Source organism: Nycticebus coucang, chromosome 1, assembly GCF_027406575.1.
Source record: "Nycticebus coucang isolate mNycCou1 chromosome 1, mNycCou1.pri, whole genome shotgun sequence".
In the NCBI taxonomy this organism is placed as follows: domain Eukaryota; kingdom Metazoa; phylum Chordata; class Mammalia; order Primates; family Lorisidae; genus Nycticebus; species Nycticebus coucang.
In genome coordinates, this window is record NC_069780.1 from 18,536,995 (window position 1) to 18,556,290 (window position 19,296).

General features: G+C 40.4%; 1 protein-coding gene across 3 annotated transcripts in view; it reads right to left on the reverse strand.

The window, feature by feature from the left end:
• The window catches only part of GPRIN3 (GPRIN family member 3), a 64,138-nt gene that overhangs the window by 21,798 nt on the left and 23,044 nt on the right, over window positions 1-19,296 (reverse strand). Inside the window, exon 1 of one of the 3 annotated variants that reach the window (XM_053606648.1) lies at window positions 10,908-10,943. The exons of the other annotated variants lie outside the window; for them this stretch is intronic. Within the exon in view, the coding sequence (XP_053462623.1) occupies window positions 10,908-10,919 (12 nt within the window). The 5' untranslated portion in view covers window positions 10,920-10,943. Of the gene's footprint in view, window positions 1-10,907; window positions 10,944-19,296 lie in introns of those variants that run through there. 3 annotated transcript variants of the gene reach the window in all.

Here is a 19,296-nt window from a genome sequence, read left to right on the forward strand (position 1 = left end):
ACATAAACTATTCCCGTAAGGATAAAAAAGAAACTGCATCAAAACTTGGAGCCTGGGGGATAGAATGGAGGAAAACTCTTCACTCTATATCCTTTTGTACTTTACACATTTTAACCTATACCTATTTATTTCCTATTAATAAATGATAAAAAATTTATAACCTGGTGCAACAAAACTGAACATGGAGGCACCCTGAAGCTTTCCTATCAGCGATGCTGAATCTGGGTTTGTCTGGTCTTCAACACCCTTTCCATCTGCTCTTTGCTGTGCAAAGCAGTCAGACTGGCTGTGCAACTAGTTAAAGGAAACCATAGTTTCCTTATCCATCTTGGTTATCTAAAAGCTCCAAGCTGGGCAATGAGAGTATTTTTTCAAAGTCAGCAGCTGAGAAATGCTTTTTAAAGTAATGTCTGTTAGGCTACAAAAATAAAAGTTTACTTAAGTTACTTTTTCCCAGACTCTCTGACTCCTGTTTATCAGTTGATTTCTTTTTTCTCCCCAATTTCCTATTCCTGGGACCTCTAGAAGTTGGTCCTCCACATCCCTCAAACAATAAATCCAAAGATGACCTAAAGACAAACTCTGTGAAACTGGGTCAAAGCATAAATGAAAGTGATTAAGAAAAAATTCATTTAGTGTTATTTCTCTCTATATATTTTAGGAATTGACTCAATGTCAAGATACGAAATTTAGAAAACATGTTTTAATAGTTAGTTGTCAAATTCACTTCTTGGGTCACCATGGGGCTTAACTGAATTTATCTTATAGCAGTGCCATATTATATACTAATTTGCTTGATTTAGTCAATTCCAAAAACTTACCCTCCATTTACTATTAATGTTAAAAGATACAAATAGGATAGTTCTCTGTGCAAAATAATTGTAATGGTTTACCGTCCACCTACAAAATAAGATGCAAATGTCTCAGCACAGTTTAAAAAATGTTTTTCACTGTCTAGTCTACTTCTGTTTCAAGACTAGTATCTTTTCTTTTATTGTGTGTCAAGCTCTGTATGTTATTTACTGATCTGGCAATAGTCTTCAAAGAAGGTTTATTCTCTTCATTTTATACCAAGGAAAAACAAACTCAGAGAAATTCAACTCACCAAAGGTGCACATTCAGAAAGTGGCATAGCTGAAATTCAAAATCAACTGAGTCTGATTCCCAGGCTCATGTTCTTAACCATGATTGTCTGCAAGCATCAACAATTGGAGGTGAACACATTTTCATGATGTATGGGGAGAAAAGAAAATATAGGCAAGGTGGGTAAATTTCAAAAGCACTTTTTAAAAGGTAATTCTTTCCCCATCCCTTTTCTGATAATATTAAAATAACGCAATTGTCCCTTCTCTTTTTTGTAGCAGTCTATCATTTTATAGACTTTGGGGCACTTTTCGCACTTTGCCTTTGCTATAGTTTGGATGTTTGACCCCTCAAAGCTCCTGTGGAATTTAATCCGCAATGTTGGAGGTTAGGTCTCCTGGCAGGTGTTGGTCATGGGGGTGGATCTGTCCTGAATAGATTAATCCCTCCCGAGGTGGTGAGGGCATTCATACTCTGTTAGTTCCCATGGGAGCTGGTTGTTGGAAAGAGTCTGCTACCTCTTCACTTGCTTCCTTTCTCACCGTGGGATCCCTGCACATGCAGGCTCCCCTCTCCCTTCTGCCAGGAGTGGGGGCAGCCTGAAGCCCTCACCAGATAGAGCGGGTGCTGGGGCCAGGCTTCTTGTACAGCTTGTATTCATGGAGCCTTGAGCCAAACGAAGCCCTTTTCTTTATATCTAATAAACATCCAGCCTCGGGCTATTCTTTTAAAGTAACCCAAACAGATGAAGATAGCGTCGTACTTGGTTCACATTTTGCCCGCCCTCTCTTCCCTGCATGCTTGGGGATAAGAATTCTAGGCAGAGGGCACAGTTAGCTCAAAGGACCCAGGCAAGAGCTCCTGCTCAATATGGCAGCTAGATCTGAGTGAGCGAGGAGAGGAGAGGGCGAGGTGTGGAGGCACAGGTGGATGGGTCACACAGGGTTGCTTTATGACTTTGTTCACGTGTCGCATTCTCAATGAACTCCCTCCAGACCAAGCTCTTGGTAAGCCAGAAGTCCCTGACTTCCACATTCTGTCACTCGTGAAGCCTGGTTGTACTTTTTAGTTATCTTTTTCCATAACAGTAATCACCTTCTAAAATACAAAACATTTACCCACTTACTGTGAGTGTTGTATACTGACCATCTTCTCCTGCTAGAATGCAGGCTCTGAGGGGGCAACATTTGTCTCTTCTTGCTAAGAGGTGATCGATACCCTTAGTGTCTGATCACTGAACAGCCCATAATTTCCTCCAGCAAACGTGTATCAAATTAATGAATACTGCCTTTTTCATTTTAGCCTGCCTTCACACTAAGCCACAGCTTCCACAATTTTTACTTAGCTTTAACTAATTACATTTGAGGACAGATTTCTTTTTTTTTTTTTCTGCATGAGGCCATATACAGGTGAGGTAAACATACATCCTGGATATTTAGGGAGATAATTATAGTTCAGAAGTACTGTGTTACATGGGCGTGACAAGTATGTTTATACTATCATCAATTTTCATTTAAGAAGATATGGTTTTAATATAAAGAGGATATATATCATTGTTCTTTTCTTTTAGGCTAACAAATTTAGGTAATAAATTCTATTCCTCTAAAGCAGTGGTTCTCAACCTTCCTAATGCCGAGACCCTTTAATACAGTTCCTCATGTTGTGGTGACTCCCAATCACAAAATTATTATCATTGCAACAGCATTAGGAAGGTTGAGAACCACTGCTAAGGGTATCTGCTATGGAGACAGGGAATTTGGAATTCCATACGTAGATGGGGTAAATCTTATTTGGGAATTTGTAAGTAACTGATTATAATACATCTTTTCGTTTAAACTACTTTGGGGAAAATGTAACATATAAATACATGTATAGAAAAACGTAAAAAAAGAAATACTATTCTTTCATATTTGTCTTTTTAATCTAGGGAATATTTATAATCATATTTGTTTCTTGGATATTTTCTGGAACATTAGCAATTTTGTGATGAATCCACTAAGGTAATAGTGGCTGGGAACATATGTAAACACTACAGATTATCAAGCATCAAAATGTTGCTTCATTTCCAATAACATTTCAGCTAATGCTGTTTACTGTAGACTGACTTTCCTCGCTTCCTTCCTTCCCTCTTCACAACCCCTCCTTTTGTCATTGGCATCGGTCTATAGAAAGTAAGAAAATAGATCAATATGCTATTTTCATTATTTATTGTGTAAAATATAATATAGTTTGTAGCTAAAATTATCAGGTATAACAATTCTTAATTTCCTAGGCGAAGTTGATATGTACACAGAGTTGAGGTCCACTACTTTATATAATGCTATATAAAGGCAAATTAACACAAAACACCATATTTTTGCTTATTTAATTAGCAAAGATTAAAAATATTGTTCAATAGTTGTTAAGGGCGAGGTGAAACTGGCATTCTCAGTCCTGCTGATGGGAGCAAAAATTGGTCAATAGATTAAGAATATTGCAAATGTCTATGGTCCTGGAACCAGTAATTCTACCTCTGGGAACTGAGTCAAAGGGGGTAAATGAAATAGCTGGGAGGGTTTATGAAAAATGAAGTTCATTGTAGGGTTGTACAATAGATGTTCTCTAAATAACCTGCACCCACTGGACTAGAGTTCCCTTCCCAATGTGGGACTCAGCAAGGAGACCATGACATGTGGAACTCTGGCAACGAGACACTCCCACCTCTGCAGGCCTGCCCAGTTCTGTCCCTATCACTCGTGTACGAAGACCAAGAGCCGGTGGCTCTTTCTAAACATATTCGTGCCAGTTGCTATTATTCTTGTCACCACATTTGACTACATTTATATTATATAAAAAGGATGAAAAATGAGTGCAAGAAGAATTTTTGTTTCTTTGAAACTAAGCTGAAAACTTGACAAAGGTGGGTTGCTAAAGAGTTGCTATTGAATTTAGGGTGAATGAGACAGCTGTAAAAGGTAGAAAAATTGCGGTAAGCCCTTAACATTCTTCTTCTTAATTAGAATTGCTTTGCTTCCCCTTAACAAAATTGAAGTAGAAAAATATTCAGAGTAATAATACTCAAGAGTCCATTATGAGTTTATGTAAGAAAAATAATAGGAAACTCCAATCACTGAATCCATTCTCCAAGAAGACATCTAGCTCTGTATCAAATGGTTGGTGAAGCAAATTCAAGTATTTTAAGTAAAAACAAATTGTATGAATATACATGTCATTTTTTTTATTTTTTGTAATTCTTCATCTTTACTAAGGTTTGATAAATTATATCAATAAGTTGTAATGATGCTATATATATATCTAACATCAAATGTGGGAAATATATATATAACATCAAATGTGGGAAATACATATGTAGAAAAATATTAGAAGAAAATATACTAAAATATTACTGGGTTAATATCTAAGGGCTGTTTAGGAAGTATTCATCCATTGTTAATACTATTTTTCATATTATATGGCTGGATACTGTTTGGACAGGCCTTATATGTGGCATTATGGATTGTTTTTAAAATTTCATTTTTTTTTTTGAGACAGAGTTTTACCATGTCATCTTCAGAAGAGTGAAGTGGCATCATGGCTCACAGCAACCCCCAACTCCTCCCAAGTGGCTGGGACTTCAGGTGTCCGCCACAAGGCCTGACTATTTTTTGGTTGTAGTTGTCATTGTTTTTTAGCAGGCCTGGGCTAGGTTCAAACCCGCCAGTCAGGTGTATGTGGCTGGTGCCCTAACCACTGAGCATGGACACCGAGCCAACTACATTCTTTTGTATTTGAAAAATCCTGGATACACTGAGAATTCAACTGTGTCAAATGTACCCAAAACGTAAAGAAGAGTTACACTGGAGAAAGAAGATTAAAAAATGGAACCCATAGCCCAGAAGTTTCTCGTTTTGTAATCCACGTATAGTCTTCGAGTTTCCCATTGTAAGAGTATTTATGGTGTGAAATTGGGAAGGTTGTTCCTCTCTGCAGGGGCACTTTTAGATCTTGTTCAATTTTAATATGCTCTTAGATCTTGTTCCATTTTAATATGCTCTCTGTGTATTCTGATATTATACCAGTTCTTAAATTTGTATAAAGTAGTTCTTCACACAAGTTCCAAGTATATACTATACTAGTATATACCTGGTAGATATCTGGGAAGAAATATGGGTCACAACCGTCCACCTGAGGCAGTTCTACACATCGCTACTTCATAATTCCTAGCCAGCTTTCAAAGGTTTACTACCACCCTGACCTGAATGCACGTGGGGGCTCTGGTTCAGCAGCATTAAAGTGCTTTTTTAAGGAGTTACTTCTTACCACTCCTCATTGGTCCTTAATATTCTTTCCTATCAGGGCCCCACTTAGTCTCTGGCTTCTGGTGTAACCCATATAGATGCCATAGTCATTTCTCTTTAATGTCAGATTTTAGGAAGAATTATTTCTTCTTATTGTTCTTAATGTCTGTAAGTGCTATGTGCATTTAAATAGGACCTTCCCTATACAGGAGGGAAGACTTCAGAGAAACCCCATTTATTCAGGGAAGAGTGGGTTGTTCTGAACATTTAACTGTAGTATACTCATAAGCAGAGGTATTATTAAAAATATTTACCACCTGGTACACACCTAGATGTGCCTGACATATCTATTTGTAAAACCACTGAGGCTGGTAGTTACACAAAAGTGGCTACTATTGGGATATGAAACTGGACATGTTAGAATGAGTGAAACAGGAAAGCCTTAACAGATTTTTTAACAAATTTGGGCTTTGGGGTAGGTGGTAGGAAGCTAGTAGAGGTTTTCCAGTGGGGCATTGAAACAACTAGGGAGTTTCCAAAAGAAGCAGATTTAAAGTTGCACTGATTATCAGGGAAGAATCTAAAGGTCGAGAGGGTCAATGACAAGGCTATATGCTGTTAATAACAATGTAAACTTTGGTAGCATTTACTGACTGGTGGTATATAGGAAACAAGGCTAGTGACAGAATCAAAAATGATTCCAAGATTTCAAACCAGAGCGATTAGGAGCATGTTGGAGAAACTGCAAAGATGATTCAAGCATGGGAACAAGGTAAGACTAGAAGACTTTTATGGGTGGCCAACCACAGTGGATCTATGGCATGTGCTGGGGAGCTTTAGCTACTCTTATCTCTGCTATCCTTTCCCATTCCCCCCAGGCTCACTTCAAAAGAATACACAGTCCAGTAAAAATAGTACTTACTAACTCACTATGCACCCTCTCCTTCTGATTCAGTTGGTCCTGCAATTTACTTTTATGTAAAAATTCAGGAACCACCACTAAAGTATATAAGTGGTGAACGATGGGAACAGTGGGTCTGCACCAATTGTGTGGCAGAGCTGGCTCACACGGCTGATGGTGTTCATCTCATTCCAGCTCCAGGATCAGTGACATCATGCTGGTACCTTGACACTGCCCTCTGTGGAAGTATTTACACCACAGACATTGGCAAACTCCAGGCTTTTGTTTCCCCATGGAAAGCCAGTTGTGATATTTCATACCTGTCTTGAGTAACTGACTATGAAAGCAAAAATAAATAAATAAACATAAAAAATAAAAGAAAGAATAAAATGAAGTTTTACATAAAACTTGAATGATTGTTAGGGTAAATTTTAAGAGTATCGGTTGAGAGGAGAAAAAGGAGCAGCACGTATGATTTTGAGGTGTGACGGAGACACATGGCTATCAGGTGCAGTGAAATAGCCGGACAGTGAAATAGCCGGATTTGTTCCCGGCCAGAAGGGATTCTAAACGTTCCTAGGATGGTGAACCCTCTCGGTTGCTTGAGGGAAAATTTTATTTTGATTTTTGTAAACAGTATTTAATACCTGGTATAAATTATGTTTTTCAAAAATGGCCATGGTCCCTGTTTCTCATTCTTCCTGTTGGAATGGCCCTTGCTGGATTTCCTGTACAAATTAGATCACTACGTCAATTGAGTAATACCTGATTTCTGCAGAAGGCTGGCCTGCTGAACGTGTGAAGCAGTTATGAAAGAGACAGCAAGTCACCACCACAGGATAGCACTAAACTCCTCTTTCAGGGAACCTTTTTGGAGCTAGATCTGTGCCACAACATCCACCCCTTGCCCTTCACAAACCCCATCTGTCCAGACTTTTTCCTATCTCTTCCAAAAGCCTACTGTATTTGTATTCAATGTTTTCATAATGAATTGTTTCTAAGGCTTAATCCCTCAACTGTGAAATTTATTACAGAAATTGTTCACCGGAGCAGGTAGGATCCAAGAGATGATTATGTCTAAATGACATTTTGGTTGGATTAAGGTTAAGATATCCATCATTTAGAACCATACTCTCTTATACAGGACAAAAAGTGGTTCCTCAAGCCTACTCAAACGTTGAGTAACTCGTAGATAGGGCAACAGGAATTCCCATTTTATTCTCAAGAAAATGGTTAGGCATTAGAAAAGAATTCAATCTCCTACTATGTGGTTTGAAACAGACATGATGCTCAGAAATGTTTCTGGGAAGAATACAATATCTTCCTAGAGCTGTGGAGTTCCACTGCAATAAGCTCAAATCAGACATTTGAGGAACTAAGAGAATAAAGGTCTTTTTCACTTAAAATACTGCCTTAGAACTGTCAGGTTAATTTACTCAATCAATAGCATGTAAATTTTGAACATTTAGTAATTCTCTTAGTTAGACCGAGTATCTTTAATTCTCGTTTGAGGAGAAAATATTTAGCAAGACCTGTCAATCCATTAACATTTGAAAGTTACCAAAACAGAAGACATGGTGACATTAAAATGTATAAAGGAAGTGAGGAAAGAGACATGGTAAATTTATTCACCATAAAAATCATAAAGGGAATAGGAGAAATAAAGATAAAAGGGCTTCTCTTTATCTGATAGTGACATAGCTTCTCAGGAATGATAAAGGTGTGTTAATATCGATGACTTCTGTGGGCTATATAAGTCTGGTGACTAAGTCTCCCTCTAGTCCTCGTTTATGCCAAGAAACCTAAGGTGAGTTGCCCAAAATCAAATAACTTATCAAAGTTGCTGAATAAATGTAGTACCTCTTTGAGTCTGGGAATAGAGATGACCTATCTATTTCTTATTCTTTTTCGTATATGTATGGTACCATATTTGACATTTTAACTTTTTTTATTATGACACCCTTTCTATACATTTCATGTATGAGATACACATAGGAGAAACAAGAACTAGCTAGACATTGCAAAGGGCCAAGGGAATGAAAGAAAACAAGAAGTATGAGTAGAACTTGGAACAGCCTAGAAGGAAAGATATGCATTGCAGAAGGGTTGACTGAGGGAGAAGCTTCAAAGTCTACAGTGCCCAGGGCCCAGTACAAAGTCTACTGTGGTCAGGCTGTGAAGCAGGAGGCCCCGACTCATGTTATAAATATGAAATGTCGACTGTGGGAAGCTGACGAGTGGCTTGAAGAGTACGTACCCCATCCTGTAGGGTAGCAATGAGTTATAATATGGAAACATATTTTATTGAGCAGTTACTATGCTACAGGTACTCTTTTCTAAAGACGTTGTAACCATTATCTCATTTGAGCCCCCCCAAAATCCTGAGAGGTAGCACTCATTTCACTCTTATTTCATAGTTGATAAAACAGAAGCTCAGAAAGTTTAATCTGCCCAAAGTCAAGTAGCTAATAAGCAACTGCTGACTTTCAGTCTACATTCTTTGTCAGCTCCCTAACGTACTTCTAAGCTAGAAATGGCAGAATCAAGACCAGATGGCGATATATGAACAGTTGTCCCTCCACACCTGCCAGGGATTGGTTCCAGGACCTGCCATAAATACCAAAATTCATGGATGCTCAAGTCTCTTATCTAAAATGGTATAATATTTACATATAATTTTGGTATATCATCCTATATATTTATTTATTTATTATTTTTTTGAGATAGAGTCTTGCGCTGTCACCTTGTCTAGAGGGCAATGGTGTCATTATAACTCACTACAACTTCGAAGTCCTGGGCTCTGGCAATCCTTCTGCCTCAGCCTCCCAAGTAGCTGGGACTACAGGCACCTGCCACAATGCCCAGCTAATTCTATTTTTTGTAGAGATGAGGTCTTGCTCTTGCTCAAGTTGGTCTTGATTTCCTGACATAAAGTGATCCTCATGCCTCAACCTCTCAGAGTGCTAGGATTGTAGGTGTGAGACCCCATGCCCAGCCCCTCCTGTACACTTTAAATCATCTCTAGATTCCTTATTATACCTACCATATTATGAGTTTTTATACTGTATCTTTAAAAATCTAAATTATTTTTTATTTTTACTTTTTCCCCCTGAATATTATTGAATCGTGCTTGGTTAAATTCACAGTATGGAGGGCTGATCATATTGGGGACAGGAGGGCCAAGAGGATGAACAAATAGTTAAAACAAGAGTGTGGGCAGGCAGTGAGAAGGGCCGTGGGGAGAGGCGGGCGTGGCTGCCATGCCTCTTTCTCAGGAAGAATTACCAGGACTTGGGCTCTGTTATACAACATATGTTTGTGTATGTTTTGAAAAGTAACTCATATTTTGAAAAGTAACCCCCCATGCAATAATATTTGGAGCTGGGGTCTTTGGGAGGTGATTAGTGCATGAGGGTAGAATCCTAATGAATGAGACTATTGCTCTTCTAAAAGGGATCCCAGGGTGTTCCCAAATCTCCTTCCACCACACGAGGATGCAGTGAGAAGATGCTGCTGGCGAACCAGGGAGCAGCCTTCACCAGCCTCGGAATCTGCTAGCGCCTTCCTCTTGGGCTCCCAGCCTCCAGACCTGGGAGGAATAAACGTCTGTTGTCTAGAAACCATGCTGTCTGTGGTGCTCTGTTATAGCCATGCTGAAGGCCAAAAACAGACTCTTAACAGGTTAAAGATGATGACGAAGAAAAACAAGAACCTGAAGACTGGGCCCGTATCTGAGTATAAAAATTACGTTTCTAATAAAGGACTGCAGGAAAGAGGTGGAAAGAGAGAGCCAGTAGAGTCACAACATGGTCATCACTGGTGTTGGGTGTGAGTGGAGTCACGTGCCGCCACACCACACATCTCTCTGCTGGCTCTGCAAGGAGCTTCCTTGTGAAGTTTCATAATCAATCAGGTCAACATGTGGTCATGATTATCACTGCACTTACTAGTTTAGGACTTATTTAAAAATGCACTTCTCTTTTTACATCCACAGTCACTTTTTGAGCTTCGACGCAGACTTACGTTTCCTCTGAGTTTGTTTGGTACTTTTCTGATAGTATGGTATGTTTCTAATTGTTTGAAAATGATCATGATTAATGGGACTTTTGCCTCAATGGCCTATTTGGGATCTCACAAACTTTCTCTGTCAATCAGCTATGCCAATCGATTTCGAGCTTTTTTGACACAATCCAGTATAACAACAAAAAAAAAAGAAGTGTAATAACAAACCACGACACATATTTATATCCAACTACTTACGTATTTCATCAAAATTAATGAATCATATCTTTTTGGTAACCACTTACTTTTCTTAATTTGAGAAACATTTGGTAAACTCGGTACATAGCAGGCTCAGTTTGTGCCACTTGCAAATTTAGTAAATCTGTTAACAAGTCCCAAATTCAAGTTAATTGAAGATAATCTCTGTTACACTGTTAATCCAATCAACTCTACAGAGTGGGATTTAAATCTGCAAACTGAGCTTTAAGTCTTCTGAAGGTGATATTCACACCAAAGCAGAACATTACACTGATTTGGAGAATTTTAACCGGCTGTGAGAAACTTCATCTGGAGTATGATAGATTTATAGCACTAGAATCTCACTCGCCATTCCTGTTTCTACAATTGCTGGAGCAGGTACTCACTTTAAAAATCATGCATGATGGGGTGGTGCCTGTGGCTCAAAGGGGTAGGGCTGCCCCATATGCCGGAGGTGGCGGGTTCAAACCCAGCCCTGGCCAAAAACTGCAAAAAAAAAAAAAAACATGCATGATCATCACAGAAACACTTTTTCACAGACTCTCTCTTCCAGCAGGAAAGTCTATGTGATTCCATGCTGCCAATGACCTGAGTGTACACCATCCATGCCTCAGTATGTTGCATGTTCTTTTTGCCAAATGGCAGATCCTCTTCATTGCTGCATCCTATTTCATCTCAATTCAGTTCAACTAATTAAAGACTAATAGTGTCCTAAGGACTGAAGTAGGCACGGAGGACAAAATGAATAAACATGGACTCTGTCCTCAACAAGGGTGCTATGAAGTAAGAGGGACAGATGTCTAAACAAATGGTAATTATAGGGTGGAGAAGCCAGGCAATGAGATGATGAGACCAAGGGGGTTGACGGGGCCTGACCAAGACAAAGAGCCTGCCCAGATGGGTGGTGGTCATTTCCCTCCAGCAACACACTGAATGAAGGATTAGTGACTGGAGAGGAAGTGCCCCCAAAATACTTTTGAATCTTTTGTTGTCAAAGTGAAATAAGCTTGCATTTAATGTTGCTTGTTCAAATGAAATTTAGTGATTTTCGCCTATCAAATGAAACGTTTTTGTTTTATTTCTGTTGTTGCCATTCTTACAACAGCAAGAAAGCTGATTGTTTATTTCAAAGTTCTCAAAGTATATAGTCCATGGGCTTTTGGGGGGGACCCAGAATCTCTTTCACAGGGGCCTGTGAGGTCAGAATTCCTTTCATAATAGTACTAAAAAGTTACTTGCCTTTTTTACTATGTGCTATTTGCACTGATAGTGCAAAAGGTCATGATTTGATGGTAATCATGGTGATTTCACACCGTCCTGAAAAGCACTTCCAAGAGAAAATCTAGAGGAAGGAAGGCTGGGGCAGCAGGAAAAATATGGGTATTTAGAAAACACAGATCGATCTTTGGAGTGGTTGAGCAAAACGAATGAATCCCAAATTTAGTTGCGCATCTGAATGATCTGGAAAACTTTAAAAAATTTACAGATTATATGTTCCCCCAACTCTACAGAGGGGGAACATATATTTGTTAATTAGGTAGGATCAACTCCATATACGTAGTAGAAGCAGCTAAGACGGAGGTCGAGCTTACGCCCCTGTCTGGAATTTCAGGTGAGCTAGGTGAGCCTTTGGCCTGGCTGACAGGCTATCCTTCCTGTCAAAGGGACTTGTCATTAACAAGGTCAAAAAACACTTTTTTAAAAGAAGGCTATTCTGGCTCTGCTCCAGATGTTCTAGGATATAATTCATTGCTGTAATAGTTTAATCTTGGGAAAAGATTTTAAATATGTATTACGAAACACCCACTGCAGACACTGTCCCAGTAAAACCATGGGACATCCGACCTGAAGCACCGTAACCATCTAGGGAATGCAGCCCCAGGTAACTTAGTGAGCTGGCTTCTTCTCAGGAACATACTTCCCGGGCCCACTCTCTCTCACCTGCCAAGTTGGACCCTAGCACTCCCTTAACCCCCAAACACCCCAGCGGCGCCTGCTGCCTGGATGGGAATCGGGGTGTTGGCAGTGGGCAAGGGAGTCGGGCATGTGGGCATAAGGAATGGGGATGGGTGCAGCTCCTGAGGAATCAGGGTCAGGAACAAGCAGAGATGGAGACCTCGTGGGATGAAGCGCTGGGTGGGGAAGGGGAGCAGGGAGTATGGACGCCAGCAGTTACTGCTCTCCTGGCCCCTTGTGTTTTCAGTACTGCCTGCCTTCCTGACAACTTCCATAGCTAATTAGATCATCATGAGGATGGGGGACTCTGGAGACCAGAGTCTGGACACTGTTCTCTGGGGATAGTCAGTTGCTGACAGATAAATATGAGTATGTGTGGCTGGCTGTTGTTTGGCGGTAGATATATCCCTGGTTGGGTACAGGAGCTACTGAGGTGCCCAGAGGAGCTTTACTATCTTTGGCAAGCACCAAATCCTGTTGGCTTCCATGCCTCCCAAGGGATCAGGCAAACTCGTGTGTGTGTGTGTGTGTGTGTGTGTGTGTGTACCCACACATGGGAGATGGGTGGGAAGCAATCACCCTAAGAGTAAAGCAACGTCTTTGTTGCCTTTGTTTGAGAAAAGGACTTGATTCCAAAACAGGTTTGGCCCTATGATTTGAATAACAGAACAAAATCTGGGTATCTAGTTTTATATCTTCACTGATAATTTCAAAATTTTGCTAGTCAAGATATTCTAATCAGTATTGAAATACTAGTACAGTTTGACTATACTGGGGAAAGTGCACAATGATAGAGTAGCACTTTCTTTGACCTTAGGTTGTGTGGGGGTATCTTGGAATCAGCAGAAAAAGGAATCAAAACAGAGATAAAAGACAAAAGGAAAGCTTTCGTCTTCCTCCTTTAGAACAGATTCCATGACAGTTGGATGAGATTTGCTCTGGCAGCTCTGCGCCCTGGCTAACCACTTAATAATTGTATCTTCTCTCTCAGGGGGAGCAGAGTGCAGCTCTCCTCCCTGGTTACCCATTTCTTACCATCCCTGCAAAGAGCTGCAGAGGAAATGATTGTGCAGCCCCTTCCTCGGTTGTTATTTTTCCCTCCCCGTAATGATATGACCTCTATTTGCCTCCTCATCTGTGTCACTAGAAATGACAAACTGCAATGCAATCACTGTAATGCAATCTGGGATACTGATCAGATGAGTTCATAGTTGCCAACACATTTCATAAAGAAAAAAGAAAAACGAAACTCCAGTCTGCCTAACCGATCTGAACAGGGGGTCAGTCTTGTGTGGAGCCATCAGTTCCCTAGTTAACCTAGGCCAGGCAAACTTGATTTCAAGGAAAAGTTCTGTGAACTTTCCCTGCCTCAGGAGAACTGAATTCCAGAAAATTCTTCCTGTAATTAGTAGAACAGGGGTAAACAATAAGACTTTTCTCTGAACTCAGAGCTACCCTGACCCTCAGCCGCACAGCAAATCGCACAGGGTGCTTTTGATACTAACAATAAATTTTGAATCCACCAACACTTCTTCAACAAATATTCATCAAGCACCTACGATGCATCAGGCAAAATCATGTACGATTTTATTTTATACAATTTTTACTTTTCTTCTTATTTAACATACAAATTGTTTATGCACAGATTTTTAGGTCCCTTTTGGAATATTTATTTTTTTTGCGGATGATATTCTAATTTATTTTAATGCAGTCTATCTTAATTATAGATCCTCTTCATTAACACCCTACTACTCACTTCTATTATTACCTGGAATTGGGATTTTGCCTTTGCTCACAACTGGTATATGCAGCAAGATTAATCAAAAGTGAACTTCTTTGGGAAAACTAGGCATCTCTTTGGTGTCCCTTGACAGTAAATATAGGTAATTTGTTACTGGTGAGAAGCACAGTCTCCTTTCCCTCATTGGAAAGCCTTGGAAGAAAATATAAATGTATCAGAAGACAAGGTGAGGTGAGTGCATTGCAAACCATAAATACATGAGCAAAGGAGATTGTTATTATTGGCAGGCATAGTCGTGTGATGTCCACCCTCTGTATTGTCATCCAGGGTGGCAGTTCAGAGTTGACGGCATCATTTCTCCTTTCATTAGTGTGGGGACGTCCTGGCAGGGTGGTGCTCTGACCGCCGACTGTCCAGCAGTCTCCTGCAGCTTTAGCTGGAAGTCGTAATTAATATTCCCATGTGAGAGGGGGAGGGCGTGCTCTGGGAAATGAAAGCCTTTAAGGATATGGATTAACGAGGCTGCTTTGGGTGAACCTAGATATAATAATTTTCTTTTATTATAATTTTAATGCCTTTTTCTTCTTTTCAACAAATCATTCTGACACGTGTTTCTTGGGAGGGGTCTTCAGCCCAAACAAATAATTTTTCTTCTAGAACCATTAAATGTGGGGGATGTTGTTGCCTCGGACGAGTCTATTCTCCATCAGAGCAGCATTAGGGCCATGGCTCGATCTCGAAAAAGTTTAAGAATTTTAGATTGAGACCCGCGTTGTACCTAGGGTGGCTAGCAGTCCCTCTGTGGGCTGAACTCATGGAAGAAATGACAAAATCACATCTAGGTGGAAGGCAGTGTTAAGGAGAGAAAGTGTTCCCTGGAGGAGGCCTGTGTGACCTGCCAGAGCAGAAAGTGCATCCCGAGGGATGGTCTGCAGTCCGCAGGCTGGGTGTGCCAGGGAGGGACACAGCAGGACCCTCAGGAAAGCAGGTCTGAGTGCTTCCTGCTCCCGAGCCCCTGGAGCGTCCTGTGCTGGTCCAGAGGTCACTCTTGGTGGCTGCCTGTCCCCTTCTCCCCCTCATACCTACAGTTTGTCTTTCCCCCTTTGTCACAAGGCCTTGTGTGGTCAGAGGACTAGGCTGACCTTCAGACTACTTGTCTGAAACAAGGGTTCTGCCCTGTCTGCTGACTCCTGGGCCACCTGACACAGACATCTTAGTAATTCCAGGCTTCATTTTCACCCTCTGCCTTCTGGCTCCAGGTCAAAGTCCTGGGAGAGAAGCCTCGGTGACCCTGACACAGAGAAACGAGAGCACCTTGACCGACAGTTCGGCCAAGGTTGAACACAAAGAGAAAAATTGATTCCCCAAGAGGAAACAGCAGCATTGGTAAAATAAAAGGAACAAATCTGGGAAGAGTGAGCAGAAAAAAATGCCCATTACACAAACCATGAAGAAAAGAAGATTTTTTTATTCCATATTAATAAAATGTTCACAATCGCAGTTGTGTGGGAAATCCCTCAGCTGCCTTAAAAACACGTCCTCAGGATACGCTTCTATCTGGAAGAGATGCCCCTACTCCTTCCCAGCCCTGCCCCCACACAAGGCTACCCCACTCAGTTGGACCTCACCACGCTCTGTACCCACCATCAGGGAAAACGCCTTCCTGACCACGCGGCTACTCATTTATAGAGCTCCCACTCGCTAACACTTCAAATTCCTGGAAAGGCAGCGTGCGATCCCCACACCCCTTCTCCCTGCACAGTAACTCCCAAGTCTATTACTCTGCTGCTGCTTTCTTTGCCATTCCTGTTACCCCACTGAAACTGCCCTTGCTACACTCACCAATGACCAGACTTTGCCGAAACAAATGAACAGTTTCTCTCCTTATCTCTGTTGATTTCTCTGCGGCACTTGGTATTTTGACCACTGTGTCCTTCCAGAAGCTCAATATTCTCCGAGATTGAGCCCTTCCTGGGCTTTCCCCTTTTCTCTCCACAGGTCTCCTCTTTAATGCTGTTCTTTGGTTCTTTCCCGCTCACTTCACGTTCTAAATGTTGGCATTTCCCAGAACTTCTTTTCTTACTCTACACATTAAATCTGGGGACCCAATTACTTATATGTACATTAATCTCAAAACATCTTTAGCTGAACTCCCTATTAAAATCCAAAAGAGCAGCTTTCCATTTAGAAGTCTCATTGATATCTGAAATTAAATATGTCCGAGTATGTTCCTTCTTAATTTTCTCAGTGAATGTCACCTTCATCTCTCTACCCCAGATATAATCTTCAAAGCCATTTACCTCTCTTGCCTCAATACTCACATCTGACTAACTTATAGATCCTTTCTTTGGAATCTCTCCTGTATCAAGCCACCTCCTCTCTGGTTTCCTGACTGCTGATTTAATGTAGCTCTTATCATTTCTTGCCAGAATAATTTCAAAGACGTCTTAAATAATTTTGCTGCTTCTAATCTGTGCCTTCTTCAAGTCTCTCCATTCCTGCCAGAGAGATTTTTCTAAAATGCAAACATGACCATGTAACTCTCAGAATTAAGCTACTTCAATGGCACCCACACATTTCATGATGAAGTTCAAATTTTTGAACTTGGCAAGTCTCTTTGAGATGAGGCTACTGTTACCTCTTACACCTCATGCCTCCTGTTAGGGCTCCCAGAGCCTTTGATTCCAGCCATTGAGAGGGAATGATGGTTGCTAAGATATGTCACCGCCTCTCTGCCTCCAACCGTGCTGCTTCTTGTATCTTGAATGCTCTCTGTACTGGACCGAATATGGTCCTCCAATAGTTCAGTCCACCAAAAACTGAACATAATCTTACTTGAAAATAAGGTCTTTCTAGATATAACCAAGTTAGAATTAGGTCACACTGGGTCAGGTGGGCCATATAAGAAAAGAAAAATATGAACATAAACATGGACATGCAGGGAAGAAAGTCTTATGAAGACCAAGACAGAGATTGGGGTGATGCATCCACAAACACCAAGAACTGCAGGTGACCACCAGAAGTTAGGAGAAGGGAACGGAATGGATTCTCCCTCAGAGATGCTGGAAAGAACCAGCCTTGTGGCCACTTTGATCTAGAATACGCTTGTTTTAAGCCATCCACTCTGTGCTAATTTCTTACAGCAGCTCGAGGAAATGAATACATCCTCCCTGTGCTCTATTCCCTTGCTAATAATCTCAACCCAGCCAGCATTTACTTCTCTGAAAAGCCTTCCTTCAACATCCCCATCCCCAAGTCACTCCTAACCCCTGATTTACATGCTTTTCCCCTGGTCTCTGATTTTACATCTCTGTATATCTCTATTATCACGCACTGCTGTCTTTTAATGCCCCGCATGCATCCAAAAGAAGCATGATTTCATATTATTGGAATAGGGTATTAGTATCATTAAGTAGAGAGGATATAAGTTAATGAGAAAAATAAGATCTCACGTAAGGCTGATCATGTGTGACACATTGCCAACAAAATTACTTTAACATACAAGAATAGCTGTTTCTATTACTGAGGTTAATTTTATTCCCTGGCAATGATAAGAATGATGCCCATGCTATCACAAGTCATGAATTCTTTGCTCTGAGTTTGTTTTACTGCTTGGAAGAGTAGTTTATGGTAAAAATCAATATCATATGACTATCTACATAACAGAAATACCCTTTGTCATTAGTCAGATAACTGGAAGTCAGGGATGTTTGCAATATGCCGTGTTAGCATGACCAGTGAGAAGGTGTGGCCTGTCTCTTGTTTTCACATGAAGAAAGCTCTCCTGGGTGTGAAGTGAGAAATCATTTTTCAAAAACATATAGGCACTTCACTCACTAAAAATTACCTCTTCATGTCTTGAGGTGGCTGAGTGAGCAATCTCCACTTTGCTGTCATGGAAATTATGAATCACGGTCTCAGAGTTTATATTAAAGTTCTCATAAATCTGTAAAAAAATTTGCCTAACAAAAATATAATAAGCTGCACTTGTTTACTTTTAAGACTTTGTTAATTATTTGCCACACATGCAATTATGTTACACTCAAATGGTGACGGAAGACATTTTTTTTTGAGTTGATAGGAACGTTGTCCACATATGTTTGGGCCTAAGCAGACTTCTTGTTGTTAATATTCACAAAGCTAGCTAGTCTCTGAATGTTTTAATAACAGCAGAGAAAAGGAAGTAGAAATTAGGCAGAGTGCCAATTTACAAAATATGAAAATGTTTCACTAAAACTATAGTTTCCTTTCATGGTCTTATTAAAGTTGTGCAGATGGTATTTTTAGGCGGGCCTTGTTCATTATCATGGTGATCCCCCAAATCTGCGGCTCAGCTTTCTGATCCCTCACTGCTCTGTCTGGGGCCCACTCAAGAGCAGCTCGGCTATCTGCCTTCCGGCCAAGTTCACTTTCCACCGGTGCTTCTCCGAGAGTCTAGTTGATTTTCACCTAAGGTTCCATCTCACTGTGTTTTGGAAGCTTACTTAAAAAAAAGTTCTATAGTTCTTTTGTCTTTTTTCTTCCTATTTTTTAGGCCGTGACTCCAATTTCAACGTGTTTCCATTTCCTGTGTGCATGTCCTTTTATACATTCATCTCTTATTTTTCTTTCATTCCTTTTTACTGGTTCCAGGTGCCAGGAACTTCTTGGCTTTCAGAATGAGTAGAAAACAAAATCTTTAGAAATGAATGGAAAGGAAAAGTCTTCAAGTACTGACAGGGGAAATACATGCTTTCTCTTGTTATGAGAAAGAGACAAGGTACATTAAAACACACACACAGAAATAACTGTCTAAATCTTGCAAGGATTTAGAACGTGGTACCACAAAAATAGTTACAAAGCAAATGATATAAAAATCGACCATTCCAGCCTCAGAACCTTGAGGAATTTCGTCCTGAACTCAATGGGGAATTGGGCTGAATTCAATAAATACATGTTGAGGCTTTCTACATCCAGGGCATTGTGCTAAGTCCTGTGGATAAAAGAGCACTTCAGAGAAGATAGACACCCAAATAACTCTTGCACTGGACTTGTAGGACTTGTAGAGGAAAGTGTGTTGGGAGTATGAGAGAGCAAAC